The sequence below is a fragment of the Hemicordylus capensis genome, chromosome 3 (genome assembly GCF_027244095.1).
Source record: "Hemicordylus capensis ecotype Gifberg chromosome 3, rHemCap1.1.pri, whole genome shotgun sequence".
NCBI lineage: Eukaryota > Metazoa > Chordata > Lepidosauria > Squamata > Cordylidae > Hemicordylus > Hemicordylus capensis.
The window spans coordinates 4,299,328-4,319,516 of NC_069659.1; the positions used below are offsets into that span (position 1 = coordinate 4,299,328).

The 20,189-nt window shown below is 48.1% G+C and overlaps 1 protein-coding gene across 7 annotated transcripts in view; it reads left to right on the forward strand.

Annotated features, from left to right (window-relative positions):
* Positions 1-20,189, forward strand: part of SLCO2B1 (solute carrier organic anion transporter family member 2B1) — a 141,639-nt gene that overhangs the window by 82,124 nt on the left and 39,326 nt on the right. For all 7 annotated transcript variants that reach the window (XM_053306555.1, XM_053306556.1, XM_053306557.1 and 4 more), the window contains exons 3-6: positions 3,814-3,951; positions 4,046-4,208; positions 5,548-5,766; positions 7,874-7,972. In XM_053306555.1, the coding sequence (XP_053162530.1) occupies positions 3,814-3,951; positions 4,046-4,208; positions 5,548-5,766; positions 7,874-7,972 (619 nt within the window). The remainder of the gene's footprint in view (positions 1-3,813; positions 3,952-4,045; positions 4,209-5,547; positions 5,767-7,873; positions 7,973-20,189) is intronic.

Below are 20,189 nucleotides of genomic sequence, written 5' to 3' on the forward strand. Positions count from 1 at the left end.
GCCAACCTGACAAGGCTAAGGTATCATCAGAGAACATTGCCCCCACCCTGCAAGCTGTGCAGCCTTTGAGGCTGGCAATGTCCCCTGAATAGAGAAGCCCCAAGCCATGACATCCAGACTCGTGAAGCCTACAGGGAAGGCCTGGAACTCCTGCTCCTTGTGCCAAGCGTGTGCCTCAGGATGCTCACCAGTACGCCCAGCTATGTGTCCACAGACCTGCACTGTGCCAGCCAACAGTGGTCGGGGAAACCTAACTAGCCAAGAGAAGCAGTGCGAGGTAGGCCAAAAAGACTCCGCCCCCCAAACATGCCAATTCATGGAGAACTAAGAAAATTCCTACCTGGCCCCCAAGAAGATGACCAGCTAAAGCCCACACTACGCTCAAGTAGGGGAAGGGGCACAAGCCATGTGAGAGGCCTTGGTGGGTACAAGCATGAGTGGCTGGCTCGTCTCCCCCACCCGGGTCTCCCGGCCAATCGGAACAACTCCCTAGCCTTGTCCTTTGGAAGACTAGGTAGGGAAAACCCACCATGCTCATGATTAGCACGGACAGATGGCGACAGTGTGCTTGTGTATTGTGGTTTATTTTCCTCCATGGCTACAGCATGGGGGAGGGAGTGTGCTGATCCGGATCAGGTTTGCAGCTGTGCAGAGAGAGGGCACTAATTCCTTGCCCTCTCCATGGTCCTGATCTGGATTGGTGGCCCATGGGAGTATTATTTATTTATTTATTATTTATTTATTACATTTATAAACCGCCCCATCCAAAAGCTCTTGGTGGTGTACAACAAATTTAAAAAGACATAAAAACACACACCATTTAAAACACAGTGCTAAAAACAATATAAAAACAATTTAAAAACAAAACTAATTAAAATACTTTAAAAACAATTTACAAACCTTGGAAGGCCAGGCCAAACAAGTAAGTTTTTAGGGCTCTCTTAAAGGCTGACAGTGAGCCTAAACTGAGGATATATGCCGGGAGTGCTTTTCATTAGGGGTGTGCACGGAACCGCCACACTGCGGTCCGGCACTGGGGTGGGGGGGTAGTTTTAAGAGCGGCGGGAGGGTTTACTTACCCCTCCCGCTGCTTTCCGCTGTGGTGCCGTAATTGCTAGAGTAATTGGGGCGGCAGGATACCTCCCTTCCGCCCCTTCCCCGCTGCTGCTCTGCAAAAACCCCCAGTAATCCTTTGCGTGCGCGTGCTCGCGCAAAGGATTACTGGGAGTTTTTGCAGAGCAGCAGCGGGGAAGGGGCGGCAGGGAGGTATCCTGCTGCCCCAATTACTCTAGCAATTACGGCACCACAGCGGAAAGCGGCGGGAGGGGTAAGTAAACCCTCCCGCCACTCTTAAAACTACCCCCCACCCCCAATCCGAACCACACCGGTCCGGGCCCATCCCTACTTTTCATAGACCAGGAGCAGCTACAGAAAAGGCCCGGTTCTGAGTTGCCACCAGACGTACTGGTGGTAACTGGAGATGGACCTCTCCAGATGACCTCAGAAAGCGATGAGGATTATATTGAAGAAGGCACTCTCTGAGGTAGCCCGGACTCAAGCCATTCAGAGCTTTAAAAGTAATAACCAGCACTTTGCATTTTGTCTGGAAACATATCGGCAGCCAATACAACTGTTTTAAGACAGGCATAATATGGTCTCTCACGATTACCCCAGAGACCAGTATGGCTGCCTCATTTTGAACTAACTGAAGTTTCCGGACTACGTACAAAGGCAGCCCCACGTAGAGTGCATTACAGAAGTCAAGTCTGGAGGTTACCAACAAATGTACCACTGTTTTGAGGTCATTGATCTCGAGAAACGGGCGCAGCTGGCGTATCAGCCGGAGGTGATAGAAAGCACCCCTGGCCACCGCCTCAACCTGAGAAACCAGGGAGAGGTGTGAATCCAGAAGTACTCCCAGACTGCAAACCTGTTCCTTTTGGGGAAGTGTGACCCCATCTTGAACAGGTAGATCAAAATTGTCTCTAGAGTTCTGACTCTGCACAATAAGTACCTCCGTCTTATCTGGATTCAGCTTCAGTTTATTCTCCCTCATCCAAACCATTACTGCTTCCAGGCAGGCATTTAGGGAGGATATGCCAGCTCCTAAAGAGGTTGACATAGAGAAGTAGATCTGGGTGTCATCAACATACTGGTAACACCCAGCTCCAAATCCCCTGATGATCTCTCCCAGCGGTTTCATGTAGATATTAAAAAGCATTGGAGAAAGTAAGGAGCCTTGAGGGACACCGTACTTAAGCTCAGTTTTTGAAGAGCAACAATCTCCAATCGACACCATCTGGAATCTGTCCGAGAGGTAGGAGCGGAACCACTGTAAAACAGTGCCTCCCACCCCCAACACCTTCAGACATTCCAGAAGGATACTAAGGTCAATAGTATCGAAAGCCGCCGAGAGATCCAAAAGGACCAACAGAGTCACACTTCCTCTGTCAATTCCCAATTGGAGATCATCCATCAGGCCGACCAAGGCAGTCTCCACCCCATAGCCCGCCCGAAAACCAGTTTGAAATGGGTCTAGATAATCAGTTTCCTCCAAGACCGCCTGGAGCTGAGAGGCCACCACTTTCTCAGTTACCTTGCCCAGCCATGGGAGGTTGGAGACAGGCCTATAGTTGCTCAACTCTGAGGGATCTAATGCAGGCTTCTTTATAAGAGATCTGATAATTGCCTCCTTAAGACAAGGAGGCATCTTGCTCTCCATCAGAGAAGCATTTATGATTTCTACCGGGCCTCCCTGCTAGATAGAACAAGCCATGTTGGGCAAGGGTCAAGAGAGCAAGTGGTAGGCCTCACTGCTCCAAGCAGCTTGTCCACATCCTCAGGAGTCACAAACTGAAACTGATCCAGTCGAGCCACATAAGAGGAGTTGTCGAACACCTCCAGTTCAGACATCAAATTAATTGTGGAGTCTCCATCTAAGTTGGCCCGAATCCGGGAGATTTTATCTGCAAAAATTTTTTTAAACACATCACAGTGGGTAACTGATGATTCCAAATTCTGGTTCAAGGGATGGGGGGCAGATACTAGTCCATTCACAACTCTGAACAACTCCGCTGGACATGAACTCGCAGAGGCAATACGGGCAGAAAAGAACTGCTTCTTTGCCGCACGTATTGCCTGAGCATAGCTCTTTAAATGTGCTCTATGTCGCAATCTGTCAGATTCGAGTCGAGTCTTTCTCCACTTGCGCTCCAGTTGCCTACCTTGCCGCTTCAGCCCCTGTAGATCTTCCGTATACCAAGGAGCCAGTTTTGAAGCAGGTCGGAGGGGACGCTTAGGAGCAATCGTGCTGGTGCTGACTCAGATTTGCCTTTCCACCTCCTTGCTCCTCATGCCTCACCTTTGGCACCCCAAGACTTTGGGCAACTCAGACTCTGAGGGTCTGCTTGGCATAGCAGAGAAAATAGTCAAAGGTACTGGCTATAAGGAAGACAAAGAAAGAAGTTAAGGCTTAGCAGAGAGTTGGAAAGGCATGGTATATTTGCTGTGCCCCACAGAGACTGGCCTGTTTCACACAACTGTTTGAACCTCAGTTTGATGTGGGTTATTGACATTAGCATGATTGTGTGAACCCATGCTAAGATGGGAATCTCAGTTTTTTCATCTTGGGCCAGAAGCCACCTTGGCGTGGGTTCACACAATCCCATTAATGTTGGATTTGAACCATTGTGTGAACAAGGCCACTGTCTAGTGAGGAGCAGGGATGTAGCATTCCTCCAAGGCGTGGCAGGAGAGCCTCCATTCCCACCAGTGCCATTTTGATTTTTTTTTCCTTTTTTTAAATCTCTGCAGTTCTTTGTTATGTGCCAAGGGTTTCTGCAGCTCACTCAATTGCTGACATCTGGCTTTATGAAAAGCTCCGTTTCCACAATCGAGAAGCATTTTGGATTGTCCAGCCAGACGTCTGGACTGATAGCCTCCTTCAATGAGGTACTGGTTTGGATGCTTGCATCTGTCCTCCTTTTGTCTTTCATAAGGATGCAACTTGCTAAAAGGCCTCTCATGCTCTCGTCTCACTACCCAGGTGGGAAACACGTTGCTGATCATCTTTGTGAGTTACTTCGGCGGCAGAGTCCACAGGCCCCGCTTGATAGGCTTTGGGGCCATCCTTGTCTGTCTGGCCGCAGTCATCATTTCCCTTCCTCACTTTGTAACGGACCTTTATGAATATGATCGATCCATTTCTGGTAAGGGCTTGCTACCAGTGGTGTAGTGCTGCAGGGATGGGAAGGGACGCAGTACCAGTACATTTCCCCCTCCAGGGTCTCAGCAGGGATGCAAAGTTTTTGGCTTTCTACATGGAAAGAATGTGCTGCCCTCGTGATGCCAACTTACTATTCTTCCTGTCTTAAGAACATAGGAAGCTGCCTTATACTGAGTCAGAAAACAGGGAAATGATCAAAGCATAAGAAAAGCCACAGGAGGACCATGCCATCCACAAATTGACCTACAAAGTTATAGGAACATCAGAAGCTGCCTTCTACCGAGTCGGACTGATGGTCCATTTAGCTCAGTTTTGTCTAGACTGACTGAACAATGGCTTCTCCAAGGTTGCAGGCAGGAGTCTCTCTCAGCCCTATCTTGGAGATGTTCCCAAGGAGGAACTTGGAGCCTTCTGCTTGCAAGCATGCAGGTGCTTCTCCCAGAGTGGCCCCATCCCCATCTGGGTGGGTGTGGCTATGGGGGTGTCATAGTGAGAGTGCTTACACTTCTGAATTTGCAGCTACATCACTGCTTGCTACATATGACCTTCTTGGGCCTTGGAGCAGATAGAGAAAGGAGAGGAGAGGAGAGGATTTCAATAGAAGTGTTATTCATTTTAAATTTGGGACTGAGGAAAAATATAGACTCCCCACCCCCTCCCTGTGTCTTGACCATTAAGGTCAATTGGTGCAAGAATTAAATATCTGAAACCTGAAGGGGAACCAATTTCTGGGCTGACAAAAGACATGTCCCTTTCACTCTAGTTATTCATTTACCTGACAAAACCTCTGATTGTCACCACTGCCGGCCCTTTTGGGGATTTTGGAGCAACAGTGGCAGGGCACTCCTGTACCCCTTGGCTTTTCCAAAGCAGATCTAGGGCACAAGAGGACCTGGGGAATGTACTTTTCCAGGTTACCTTTTTCCTTAGTATGGACATCAGGCATCCTGGAAATGACATTATCCACAATCCCTTACATTGGGGTGCTAATATTGTAGAGTTCAGGGTGCCGGGATTAAACGGAGGCTTCTCCGGGTGTCCTTTTGGCAAGGCTGCCCCATTGATGCTGTGGCCAGGTAAATGAGAAGTGATCAGAGCAGCAGGAGCTCATGGATAGGAGCTGGGGAGAAGAGTTCAGAGAACCAAGGTCAGAACTGGGCTCAAAAATAAAAATTCTTTTCTGATTTGGGGTGGGAGGGGCAGGGGTGGGGAAAAAACTGTGTGCCATGCCCAGTTCCAAACTGAGTTGATGAGAGTTCACCTATCAAAATTAACAAGTAAAGAGGGGTGGAAGCTGAACTGCCTTTCTTTTGCTTCCACAGATAAGTCAAGCAACGCTACAGATATCTGTCTCCCTAACCAGCCTGTCTCACCTGCACCTGACCCATGTTCTGAGAACGAAAGAAGGGAAAGCCGAGTGGTTCTGATACTCCTTTTTCTCGGGCAGATTCTCCTCGGGATTGGTGGAGTTCCCATCCAGCCCTTTGGCATCTCATACATTGATGACTTTGCCAATAGAAGCAACTCACCTCTCTATATAGGTAAGATGCTGGAAACAAGGCCTATAACAGGTGTCCTGAAGGCAACATTTATCAGGTCTCCTTCACTGGGGATGCTGCTGTTCCAGCATGTAAAGTGCCAGGGAGAAATGGAGGACTTGCAAAGAAGCGAGCATTTGTGCTGTACAGCCTGGATCCTCAAATTGTGAAGTGAGATGGGCTAAAACTGAAAGGGTTAAAACCCATGTATCCGTGATTCCTAGAGGGCCGGAAGTGACCATGGAGGTCATTTCCAGCCACCATTTTGTCAAGAGGAGCAATTTTGTGGCCCATATCTTTTTTTAAAAGCATGTTTCCTGCAATTTTTCATGGGGGGAAATGGGGAATTTGGGCGGCAGGGGAGGCGCACTCCTGGACAGTGGGATAGCCACGGAGCATGGTAGGAAACCTTTTCCACCTTTTTTGTAGTTTTGCCCCCTTTTTGCCCCCTTTCTAGCTTCCAGAAACGTAACACCCCACCCCCACCCCACATTCCATAGAGTCAATGTCTTGGTATCTGCAATTTCAGCATTCGCAGTCACCCCCATCTCTGCAGAATGGAACCCCTGCAGATACTGAGGTTTACCTGTAATGGGAGTTGTAGTCTAACAACACCGGACCAAGTTTGAGAACCCCCATCTTAAAATGTAATTTTAAAAAATAAGATAAGTAAGAACTAAGGATGCATGAAACATTTCAAGCTCAGGATGTTTCAACTCAAAATGGGCTGTTTTGAGTGTTCTGTGCTTGAAACAAAATGCCCTTCAGATGAAGGGCCTATTTTGAGCTTGGAATGGAATGGTAGACCAGCCAGTCTAGCTGGAAGACCAGTCCTCCTAGGTGGGCCAATGAGCGAAGTCCAGGACAGAGGCCTGGTCTACTCACTGACTCCAATCAGTAGATCAGCTCTACCCAGAAAAACAGCCCTTCAAAATGCTGCTTGCAACACTCAAAACAATCAAAATGTTCCGAGCTTGTTCTGTCGGAATAACCAGCTCGACTGGTTGTTCTGACAAAACGTTCTGGGGATTTGCATTTTGTTTTGAGCTCGAAAGAAAACACAAAATTTGTTTCGTGCACATCCCTAGTAACAACTGTAAGAGGGCCCTGAGTAGTCGGTCCTCCACTTCCCATATGAATGTTTTGCAGATGCAAAATAATTAGTGTTAGTAATTTTTGTATCAGCTTCCATGCATGTTGTATTTGCAATGCGAATGCTCCTGTGTGGTGCCAAGTGAATGTATTGTCATCTTTTTTTTTTCTTAAGTTGATCACATGAATGAGTATGGATGGCCAAATAGACACTTGTATAGCTAGCTGAAGATGCTGCCTCCACTTCATTGATGGTTGGTGGCTAGTGAGCTCAGACACATCCCACGTACTCAGACAGGAGATAGAAAGAGTTTGGAATTTCAGCAGAGCCAGTACTCAGAAAAGGATGCAGAAGTCTGAGTTTTGCAGCTGATTGAGAGAAGTCGCTTAGGGGACTCTAAGTGTTGGTGTTTAGCAAACTGATTCTGCTTTCAAGAGAAATGCCATCTGCCTTAAATGCTTCCTGCTCCTTCCCCGCAACGTGTACATTTGTGAATAAACAGCAATAACAAACATGCCATACACTTTAAACTGCCTCTCTTCACAAGTAAACAAACTCTGTAGCAGCTGCTGCCTTGGCAGTTCCAACTACTTAGGGAAGTGCAGAGCCATACATGCAAAGCAATATTGTTGGAATATGTCTGCAAACACAGAAGTGACTTGTAGCTGCCTTCTTAGCAACTGAGGAAATAATGGGAGTGCACAAGAGTGCAGAGGCTTGCACATCCTTTCTCCTTTTACCAGTCCTACTTTAAGGAAGATCGATATATCTGGAAAGTGAAGGCACCGAGGGTGGATTGATACCCTCATTCTCTCCCTCTCCAGGATAGGCGTTTCAAAAACAAATAAATATGCACACCAAGTTCATGGAACATATTGATGAGGGCTGGACCTAATTGTCTTGAAGGAAGGGGGTTGTGTGAATCCATCTAATGGCTCCATCTCACAGGGGCAAATCTTGAGCTGCATGATGCAGGCTGTGCATTTACAGCAGAAATTCTCTTTTCTTTTCCCACAGGAATCCTCTTTGCTGCAACTACCATCGGTCCTGCAATAGCGTTCTTGTTGGGGTCGATCACGTTACGCTATTATGTCGACATTGACAAAGTTGCTGTAGGTGAGTTAACAAAGCTTTTGTATGGATGTTTTTGTGAGAGAATAAATTCCAATGATGCAGAGAATGACAGGGCTACAGCTTCTGTTTCATCTGCTACGATTGCTGCTCCTCCTCCTTAATAAGTCCAGTACACCTGTCAGAATACTGGCCTACCTTGGCCTAGGAGTGGAAGCTTGTGATGCCACTCCTGAGCCATCCAGGGTTGAAGCTTTGTGGAAACAAACATACAGAGAACATACAGATATGAATATGACAAATAATTTATATACCACTTTTCAACCAAAGTCCCCAAAGCGGGTTACATAGATATAAATACATAAAGTAGCTCCCTGTCCCCAAAGGGTTCATAATCTAAAAAAGAAACATAAGGTAGACACCAGCAACAGCCATTGGAGGGACGCTGTGCTGGGGATGGATAGGGTCGGTTGCTCTCCCCCTGCTCAGTCAAGCGAATCACCACTTTTAAAAGGTGCCTCTTTGCTTAGTTAGCAGATAAGCAAAAGAAGAAAGGAGCTTGCAAGGGCAGTTAGGTCTTGTGATAAGAATGAGGTCTGGAATGAAGAGGGATCAAGAGATGCATAATCAGGAAGAAGATGCTTCTGTCCTGGAATCAGCTCTTTCTGGACCAGAGTTCATCTAATTTTACTGTATGTGGTCAACTCTAGACCTCTCTCCACCTCCCTCTTTTTCACAGCCTGCACAAGCTTGTTTGGGTCCATTCCCTTAATCCAGTGGCCATCTGACCAACTCACCCAATGCCTCTGAAGTCCCATGAGGACAAGACAACAGCAGTGGAGATCCTTTGGGGGCACTGTTAATGGCAGCACCCCCATCACAGAGCTTCTCTCAGGAATGTTGACACAGGGAGGAAGCATTGTAGCAGCTAAGATGGCGGGGCTGCCACGCTTAGGGTCACCATGTCCCCCGGAATTTAGGGTAGCCCCTAGATTTTGGCCCCTCCACCCAGCTGCTAAATTCCACCTGGATTTACATGGATTTCAAATGCACTGCCTGGATTGCCTGGATTTTACTCTGGATCCGATCGCATGGGAGGGCAGAGATGGAGGGGAAAGTATACAAATCTGCCAAATAAATAAATTTAAAAATCACAAATTAGTTGCTGCATCGTTTGCATAATATGCAAATTAGGCCACCTGGATTTGAGAAGCTTGCATATGGCAACCCTAGCCGCACTGCCTCCACACAGGCCCAGGTGTCTTGTAAGCAGCCAGCAGGCCCTTGCTTGCCAGTGCCACACCTTATGTGGCCAGTTGGGAGAGAGTTGAGGATGATGACAACCTTGCTTCCTGGAGAGAGGAAAGCCACAAGAGCTGGAAGCGAGGGCGGGGGGGTTGCTGAGTTGCCATTTAAGCCTCAGCCCCCTCTAGTCTGAGGCAAATGGGCTTTGGTGTGGTGAAGAAGCACCCTAACACTGACAGGATATGGACTGCCTCCCTCTCTTGGAAGCCTGTGAGCATTAGTGAGAGGCCATTGCCTCTCCTAAAACACCCAGCGTTACAAAGTCATCACAGATGACAGATCCTTCTGTTCTTCCAAACTTGAGTACTGCCAATATGGTAATACGGCAACATGATATTAACAGGTTAATGCATACTGACAGCACCAAGAGTGGGTGGGTGTCATACAGAAGGAAAACTACATGGTCCTTGCCCCAGAGAGCTTACAGTCTAGAAAACAAAGGGCAGCAGGAGTATGACATTTATCTTTCCAAGGTGAGTCAGCTTAAACTGTATTTGGAGACCCAAGCCCCAGGCACTTGAGCTCACAGCAGCGTCTTTCACCAGTTTCCCAAGCCCTTGTCTCTGGTGCCTCAGTTTGTTAAGCAGTGTTAAGCCTTCTTGTACTGTTTCGGTAGAGTCGCAATGCCCCCTGAAATTCCGGGTTTCACCCAGATTTTATGCATCTCACCCAGCTTGCTTAGCCCACCCAGATTCTCCCAGATTTCAGATTTTTTTTTTTTAGGCTAAGCTCTAGCCCTTATAGAAGCGGAGTTATGGAGCAAAACGTGCAGTCACTATTCTGCTCAGAAATTATTTTCAGGCCAGTTTATATAATGTCCAAATCAGGCACCCAGATTTGGAAAGCCACAATATGGCAACCCTGTGTTATGGATGCTTTGCACCTTCCTGTGATGGCCCAGCCCAATGGTGGTTTTCCTGGCTCTGCCTTGATGTGGTGACTCAACCTTTAATTTAATTCAATTTTCTATGCAGATTCTCTCCCCACTTTCCAGGTGGTCTATTTTGCTGTAATAAAGCAGGGAGTTGTGTAGCTCTCTGCTTCTTCCCTTGGAGAGGAGAGATTTCAAAGTGGGCTTTTGCCCAGGGATTTGGCGGGGGTGCCTTTTTCTTGACTTCACGCTACTTTGTTTTCTGAAGGAGAAGGTGTGCTTGTAACTGTTTCCTTTTTTTAAGATGACTTGAATTTTGAAGCTCTTTTTTCAGTGACTCATAAGCAAGGCCTTCTGGCCAAGCAGAATTTAGCTAAACCATTTAAAAAACAAAACAAAGCACCAACTTTTATGAGAGTTTATAATGACAAAATAAGGCAAAACACCATCATGTTTTTTTAAACAGAAACAAGTGAAAGGGAGGGGAACAGTAGTAGCCAGGATACCCAGTTTAGGGAGGAGAGCTGATCTTGTGGTAGCAAGCTTGAATGGTCCCCTTTGCTAAGAAGGGTCTGCCCTGGTTTGCATTTGAATGGGAGACTACATATGAACACTATAAGATATTCCCCTTAGGGGATGGGGCTGCTCTGGGAAGAGCATCTGCAGGCTTGCATCCTGAAGGTCCCAGGTTCTCCCTCTGGCATCTCCAGCATAGGGCTGAGAGAGATTCCTGCCTGCAACCTTGGAAAAGCCACTTCCAGTCAGTGTAGACAATACTGAGCTAGCTGGATCAAGGGTCTGACTCTGTATAAGGCAGCTTCCTATGTTCTTATGACTTTGTAGGTCAATTTGTGGATGGCACGGTCCTCCTGTGGCTTTTCTTATGCTTTGATCTCCCCCCACACCATTTCCCCTTCTTAAAAGCCTGTGAACTTTGACCCATTAATATTTTACATTGTTACTATAGTCAGACTGTACTGAGAAATTACTTTTACCCCCTAGCCCTGACATATTCTGGAAGCTGCTCTAGTCCTTACACACTTCCTGTGTAAGTTCCTGTTTAAGACTGCAATCCTAGGCACATTTACTTGAAAATAAGCCCCACTCAACTCAAGGGGACTTCACGGTAGGGACTCATCCTAACGAGTCACGGAGGCACCAAACGAGGCACAGCTGCCTCTGGTTCCCAGCAGCTCCAGTTGTTGTCCCTCGCTCCCCCATCCTGCCCTGGCGTTCACTAGAGCTTCACGGCCAGCCAGCACAACTCTACCTGACACATGGCCAGCCTGCAGGCAGTGCAGCTCTAGTTAATTCATTCATTTATTTATTTTTTTATTAGTAACATTTAATATACTGCCCACTCCGAATACTCCAGGTGGCGCACAAAAACATGCAAACAAGACAACATAAAAAATTACATTCTAAATTAAAAACTAAAGTAACTAACAAAAAACAAATAGATAAACTACCAGGCAAAAGCCTGGCGAAAAAGAAAAGTCTTCAGTAGAGATTTGAAGACCAGTAAGGAGGGGGCTAAATGAATCTGGAAGGGAAGAGAGGTCCAAAGAAGTGGGGCAGCAATCGAAAAGGCCCTCTTGCAGGTCCGAGAGCTCCAAACCTCTTGGAAATCAGGGACCGACAGAAGGGCCATCTGAGATTATCTAACCAGATGGGATGTAACGGGATGGGAGAGGCGAGTCTGTAGGTAGACAGGCGCCAGGCCCCGCAAGGCTTTGAAGGTCAGAACCAGGACCTTAAATTGAACTTGGTAGCGAATAGACAACCAGCGCAATGACTGCAGGAGAGGTGTTACCCTGTCATATTTTCTGGCACCCATGTGAGTAGGCGAGCTGCTGCATTCTGGACCCGTTGTAGCTTCCCAGTTGTCCTCAAAGGTAACCCTAGATAGAGAGCGTTAATGCCGGGACGGAATGGGAGAGAGAGGTGCAACCAGAGCAGCTGGGATCTAGAGGCAGCTGCAACTCATTTGGTGCGCCCCTGGCTCATTAGGGCAAGCTGCTACTGAATTTTGAGTATCCTTACATAGGATTGCATAGTGTCTGGGATCTCCCCCAAGTACCGTGGGTCCCATTGAGGATTCCTTCTTTTAAAAGGCAGTCTAGGTGCCCTGATCGATTGGTGGTGGTTGAGTTCATCTTGGTGTTACTCTTGAAGATGGCTGAGCACAGTTTCCACAAGGAGTAGCTGAATGGGGTTAGAGAGGACGGCTTTTGGGTGGCAGCCTTGCAGGAGGGAACCAATGAAGTGCTGACAGCTCAGGAAAAATTCTTGGTGTAAGGAACAGATTTTGAGGAGGGATTTGATGGAGCACCTGAGTGTGGCTACAGGGTGTTCCAAACGTTGTGAAAGATTAAAAAACAGGAGGAAAAGCATTAAATGAACTTGTATGGAGCGCATAAGATGCACAAGAAGAGGAACCCAGAGGAAGTGATGGCCCATATGACTCAGTGGTATGCACATGCTTTGCATGTAGAAGGTACCTCATTCAGTTCATAGCAACTCTAGGTAGCACAGGGCTGCTCAGCTTCGGCCCTGCTGCAAATGTTGGCCTACAACTCCCATAATTCCTGGCTCTTGGCCATAGTGGCTGGGGATTATGGGAGTTGTCGTCCAAAAAAAGCTGGGGGGCCTAAGTTGAGCAGGCCTGAGTGGTAGAATTCTCGTTGGTCTAAGGCAGGAGTTCCCATCCCAACCTTGGGTCCCCAAATGTTGGATCACAATTCCCATAATCCTCAGCCACAATGGCCATTGATGATGAGGATGTAATCCAACAACATCTGAGGCCCTAAGACTGGGAACCCCTGGTCTAAGACCGTGCTTCTCACTTAGGGTCAAATCCCCATGTATCCATTGAAATGAGGATTCTTGAATCTTTTCATCCAGAGGCAGTAAAGCTATTCTCACAAACAGCCTAACCCAGGCTAGCGCAGCCCAGTCTGGGTTAGGCTGCTCATGTGAAGCGCTGGGTTTGCTCCTGACCCTGGCGCTCCCACCCTACCTAACTCTACTTTTTGCCCCAGCCTTTAGCCTTCACCCTGGCACCAGGGCCGTGTGTGCATGACCCCGAGAGCTGGGCAGCAAGAGTGCCCAGCTGAGGGAGGATGCCTCAACACACCACACGCCTGGTGCAGTGCATTGAAGGATGCCGGAGGATTTCCTCCTCTGGCTCCCTGCTCTGCCGCTCGCTCAGGGGAGGGAGATCATGTGCGGGGAGGCAGCCCTCCCCACCCGGCAGCAATTCGGGTTGTGTGTACGGCCTCCGTATGCCTCCAAATAGCAGTTGCCGTGGGGCACAAACATTGAGGGAGGGCTGTTGCCTTCAGGCCCCCCTCCTTGTAGACTTCCTGGAAGCAGCTGGCTGGGAGCACTGCAGGAATGCAGATGCCGGACTGGGTTGACCCTGGTCTGTTCCAGCAAAAGATCAAACAGGGGCAGCAGTGCTGCGGGTAAGCATTCTTTCTTGCCAGGCAAAGTGATGCCTTCACAGAGGCTTATGAAGCCTCCTCTCACCATTTCTCTAGCAGCTGCCATGGCCCAATGTCTGTCAGCACAAGCAAAGTATCCAGCAGGCAACACACACATTCCCCACGTATGGTCCCCATCTGCGTAAAGACTGCCAGCGAGTTTCAGGTGCTTATGCCAGGCCTGATCTATCATGTCTTTGGCAAGGGAATCAGGCTTCCGGAACCTCAAGCAAGAACAGCAACCCAGGCATGGTCTCCTTCTGCATTCTCAAGGGCCTCCCTCTTCTCCCAGCAATAGCCTAGATGCCAAACAGGCATCTCCCCACTGCTGTTACCATGTACCCGAATGCAAGACAACTCTGAGGCTATTCTCACGATCAGTCAAAATCGGGCTAAGGGAGCCTAGCCCGATTTTAGCAGAACGTGAGAACCACCGGGCTCGCAGGTGAGCCCAGTTTCTCAAAGCGGGCAACCTGTTAACTTACCCTTCCCTTTAGATGAGCATTCCACTAACCCCATCTTTTTTAGCGTGTTTTTCCGTGGCAACACATGAGGAGACCCCTGCCGGGAAGCTGAAACAAGCCTCCCAGCCCTGGGGGTCTCTCCAGGATCATCCTGAAGTTCATCCTGGAACTTCCGGGGGCCGCGTGGCCCCTGATTCCCGCAGCCCCCGCCGGCAGTCGTGTGGGCGGCCAGTTCGGCTGCCCAGGGCTGCAGCCTGGATCGTCTGCGGGGAGAGCGGCAGCCTTTAAAAAAGAGAGGTTAAATGCAGGTTATACTCTTATTTACCCCAAAGGAAGAGGACTCTGCATTTAAGAGGAGCCCCTGATTTCTAACATCAAAGAACTTGTGAGTCATCAGATTCCCTGTAAACGTTGACATCTTATGGTAGCACTTTGCTATAGTATTAGGTATAGCATGATATAAGGATATATTATATATTATACTTGCATCTATGTTATAAGTATGTAAAGAGAGAGATGCTGAAGTGTAGAATGTCTCTGTCTTTCAGTCTGAACCAGGTGCGGCTTGTGAACTCTCCTCGGGGTGTGGGGAGCAGCGGGCGGCTTCTTTAAGGTAAACGGAGCCGGTGCTCCATGCCGCCCAGCAGCCCCCGCGGTGGGGAATCGCCTCCGTCACTCACCTGGCCGCTGGTGGGGGCTCGCCTCCATGGGAGCCAGGAGAGTAGCGGAGGCGATTCCCTGCCGTGGGGGCTGCTGGGCGGCATGGAGCACCGGCTCCGTTTACCTTAAAGAAGCCGCCCGCTGCTCCCCCCCCCCCGAGGAGAGTTCACGAGCTGCGCCTGGTCTGAACATATTTTTGTTTTCCTGCCAGCAGCTGTTTTGCCATACTTGCATTAAAATTTGGCAAATCCCTCAATAAAAGTGCCCGGGGGACTTGCTTTGGCCTGAGGGCAGCTAAGTAGTCATCCCTGCACATGCCCAACCATTACTAAACTCGCGTACTAGAAGTGAGCTCCTTCCCCGCAGCAGAAACTGGCCTCTCCATTGGTTTGTGACCCCTTAATAAAATGCTGCTCCCCACTGGAGGTCAGCTTCAGAGATGACCTTCTGTGTAGGTGAGAGGAGCACATCAAACAATGTGTTGTGAGGGGAAAGGAATCAATAACTTCTTTTGTTCTCTCCTGGGCTTCTATTTCTTGGCTTTGGCTTCAAAACCCAGGTAGCTATTATCCTGCCTGAAAGAAACTGGCCTTCATTAAAACACTTCACCTTTTTTGGACATGAACTCTTTCTCAGAAGGGTGCCTCATAACTTCATGAACTAAATTGTGGAAATACAGCTGGTTTTGAAGAGAAAAATTTCTCCCTCTGGGAGAGTGTTGGAGCTTTTTCACTCAAAGCAGCTCTTGCTTCAATCCAGTTTGTAATCCCAGTGTAAACTCTACAATGGCCAGGAGGCTTCTTTGCATTGCAAATATTTCCCCTTCACTTTCTTCATATTTCCCCTTCACTTTTGAGGGAGGAGAGCTGGTTTTTTGGTAGCAAGCATGAATTGTCTCCCTCGCTAAGCAGGGTCTGCCCTGGTTGCATATGAATGGGGGACTTGATGTGTGAACAGCCCTGTAAGATATTCCCCTCAGGGGATGGAGCCGCTCTGGGAAGAGCAGAAGGTTCCAAGTTCCCTCCCTGGCAGCATTTCCAAGATAGGGCTGGGAGAGACTCCACCCTTGCAACCCTGGAGAAGCCCCTGCCAGTATGTGTAGACAATACTGAGCTAAATGGACCAATGATCTGACTCGGTAGCTTCCAGTGTTCCGAAGCACCATAGGAATGCATGGAATTTACGAATAGCCATATTGTCTACAAAGACTGGCAGCGGCTTCTCCAAGGTTGCAAGCAGGAGTCTCTCTCAGCCCTATTTTGGAGATGCTGCCAAGGAGGGAACTTGGAACCTTCTGCTCTTCCCAGAGCGGCTCCATCCCCTGAGGGGAGTCTCTTACAGTGCTCACACACATAGTCTCCCATTCATTTGCCACCAGGGTGGACCCTGCTTCGTTAAGGGGACAAGTCATGCTTGCTACCACCAGACCAGCTCTCCTCCCTCAGGAAGCAACCAGGACTTTTCAGTGGGCATTCTCTGTCATTCATTTTAGAACATTCCCTAGAGCACCTCCATGCTTGCATGCAGAAGGTCCCAGATTCTCTCCCTGGCATCTCCAGATAGGGCTGAGACTGCTGCCTTGGAGAAGCCACTGCCAGTCTGTGTAGATAATACTACTGAGCTAGACGGACCAAAGGTCTGACTTGGTATAAGGCAGCTTCCTATGTTCTCTTCTGCGTGAATAGTGATCAGAGGTTAACATGGGAGGCTCAACAACCGTTTAAGGCTGCCCTCACACGTGAAAACTCTTGAGCCTAGGAACTTGACCAGATGTGTACATGCCACCCTCCCAGCTGCCCTCTGTACCTGTTGTCTCACTAGCTCTCAATCCTTCTATTAATTTTTGCTGTTTCTTATCTGACATCTGTTGGTATTTGGGGGGCACTTCTTTGTAACTACAGGTAAGTGATTTTTGCTCTCAAAACCAAAGGTCCTGGATACTGTTTGCATCCCTATCCGTAATGTGATACTTATTGGATCTTGCTGCGTAGTAGTCTGATCTGGGAAGAGCCGGGTGGGGAGCGGGGCGGGGCGGGGGGAATGCTGCAAGCGACCTAATGGCTTGACAGTGTCGGAAGGTGGTGTGGAAATGGGGCCCAGCCTGTCATTCACCTACAGGCAGCTCTTGCAGTCTGCTACAGGCCCTACTGCCCAGCCACACCCCTCATGCCTGCCCTAACCTTCAGTCAGGTCACTCCTTGTATGCTGTATGTCAGCCCAGTCCTAGTGAGTTTCCAGGACCAAAAATGAGGCAGACTATGCCCTGCTGAAGAAGTAGTTTCCCTGATTTTTTCTGCTGTGGAGTGCAGAGTAGAAATAACACACTCTGAGGACTGACTCTTTTTCTTGCCTGGTTCTGATGGGATTCTGTTCCACAGCTTTGCAGATCTGGTTCTAAGAGGGCTAGCCAACACTCCTGAAAACTGTTCCCACAGTTTGTATGTATTGCCTGATGTTATGAAATCCTTCTCATGGGAGTGGCAGCTCAATGAAAAATGACTCTTTCAGAGAAATTCTCTGGAAGACCTTTTGAAAATGTCCAGGAAGATCCCAACTCACATGCTTATAATTGTTCTTTGGCACAGCTGTTATTAAGCAAGGAAGTGATACTTATTCTCATTTATCACTTCCACTTTGCAGCTTCCAGGAATAACTTGAGCTGAGTGGAAGCTGCAAGAGAAGAAAAGATGGGCAAGCTCCCCCTCACTCATCTGGATCAGGCCCAACAATTACAAGTAAAAGTGGAGAATGTTCCCAAAACCTCTTTTCTTCCTAAGAGTTCAAAATGTTCTCATAAAAGCTTCTCCTCTTGAGCCCTTTCCCCACCACGAGTCTCCAAAACCTTATACCCACTGGCGGCTTTTTTGCAGGGTTGTATCAATGTACGTTGGTCATGTAGAGGAGAAAAAACCTGCATGTGAACTGAAGGAACTGAACACTGCAGCTGTCAGGGATTACCTTGGACCACTGGAGTCGGACTCAGAGGTCCGATCAGGAGGTAGTCAGGGAACCAGATCATGATGGAGGCCTCAGCAGTGAGCCTGAACAGGATCAGGAGGGGGCCAGGACCAACAAACCAAAGGTCCCAGGCATGTCCACTGAAGCCCCAGCTGGTGCAGAGACCACCAAACCAGGGAGTGGGGACCCATACGAAGCCTCTCTTGAGGCATGTGTGCCTGGTACTTCCAGCCACTTCCAGCCAATGAGGGCAACGGGGCAGCTGGGAGGTACGCTGCCGCCCCGAAGGTTTTTGGAAATAAATGACGCTGGCGGGGGAAATGCAGCAGGAGGGGTGAGTGCACCTCCACCTGCCCTTAAAGTGCCAAGCCCGGGGCCTTCAGACTTCGAACTGGCCCTGGCGTTCGAACCGGTTTGGAGGCCTCTAAAATGGCCTCCGAACCAGTTCGTGCACATCCCTAGTCTTCACGGGCAGTTTCGGTTCATATAAATAGGCCACAGTGGACAGGTTCAGTGCAGCACAAGAGAAGGAGGGTGCACTGGTGAAGCATCCGAGTGGTGAATTGAGGTGTATCCAAATCAACCCCTCCTGTCCAGGTGGCTCAAGGGAATCTGTCCCATGGAGCCACCCTTGGGCCCCGATGGTGGTGTTGACCCCTGAGGCTCCCCATCCAGGAGGGACGATCATGATGGCAGGTCCTCCTCAGCACTCCTTAGGTCTGTGGTCAGCTTGGAGTCAGAGTGGGGCTGGCCTAACAAGGTGGCCTTCAGGAGACAAGGTCATAGGGACATAGGAAGCTGCCTTCCACCTAGTCAGACCATTGGTTCATCTAGCTCAGTGTTGTCTACACAGACTGGCAGTGGTTCCCCCAAGGTTGTGGGCAGGAGTCTCTCTCAGCCCTATCTTGGAGATGCTGCCAGGGAGGGAACCTGGGACCTCACTGGTGTTCCCTCTAACAGGGTTTCCCAGATGTTGTTGACTACAACTCCCATAATCCCCAAGCAAAGGCTATTGCAGCTGGGGATGCTGGGAGATGTAGTGAACAGCATCTGAAAATCCCTATTAGAATCCCTATTAGAGGGAACACTGGGCCTCATATGCTCTTCTCAGAGTAGCCCCATCCCCTGAATGGAATTTCTTACAGTGCTCACACATGTAGTAGTTTCCCATCTAAATGCAAACCAGGGTGGACCCTGCTTAGCAACAGAGACAGTTCATGCTTGCTACCCCCAGACCAGCTCTGCTTCATCAGCTCTCATCTCTGGCAGCAAGTATACCCACTCGAATAATCGAACATTTGAGCTAGAAGGGACCATTGTTCCCCCTAAGGTGTGTGCCTGCACGTGTGCGCACAACCATGTTGTATTCATTTGAACATTAATGTTGTAATGGAGTTCAGCTGCTAAGGTTTGTTGTCCATGGTCCCCACGTTGAAGAGAACAGGCTGAACTCTCAGTAACATGCCATTCAGAATCTCATGTTGCAGGGCATCAAGCAAGATACTTGGCAATCTGGAATTCTCACATTTATTGATTGATTGATTGATTGATTGATTGATTTGATTTGATTTGATTTGATTTGATTTATATACCGCCCTTCCAAAATGGCTCAGGGCGGTTCACAGCATGATAAAAACAATTAAAACAAATTAACAATTAAAAACTATTAAAACACAATAAAACCAATAAAACAGCTAAAAGCCCTGAAAATCAGGGCAACACTTTAAAACAATTTAAAACAGTTAATCATTTAAAACCCTGAAAGTCCAGGCCAAATAGATAGGTTTTAAGGGCTCTCCTGAAGGACGGCAATGATCTCAAATTACGGATTTCTGCCAGGAGTGCCTTCACAACCCTTCACAATTTCCTGTGGCTGAGGCCAAGCAAGTCAGAGCAGTTGCAAATGGTACCTTCCTTGTGTGCATGTCTGGCTGTCTCTCCCCGCCCCCCCGCCCTTCTCTCTTCCTCCTTTGCAGCAGCAACAGGACTTGCCAACCCTCTCTCACCCCTATGGGTCCCTCCCCACACCTCCTCTGATGTGTCACCTTAGAAGAGATTGATTGTTTTATAGCACTGATCTTTTTTTCCAGACAGAAATTAATATATACTTTTGAAAATTGACTTATTAGTTGAATGTTAGCTGAACTGGTTCATTTTTTAAAAAAGGCGTGCTTTAAAAAAATCTTAACAATACATGGGGGGGGGATTCATGCAGCCCATTCTAACTTTCCATTCTAACTTCCTTCCTCTGCAATACTTCTTTTTAGTTTTATATTTTTATATCCATCCCCGTTGGCTTTTAGGAAACAACTAAAGAAATCTTTGCAGCCAAGCTTTTTAGTTATTTTGTAGTTTTATGGGTATTTTAATTTGAACTTTTTATGTTTTAAGTTAAATTACAAATAATTTGTTTTTTTTTTTTTAATTATGTGTGATCTTTCAACAGTGATTCTAGAATAGGTACAAAATATTTTACTGCTTGATGAGGTAGCACTCGATCAGTACACATATCATGGAGA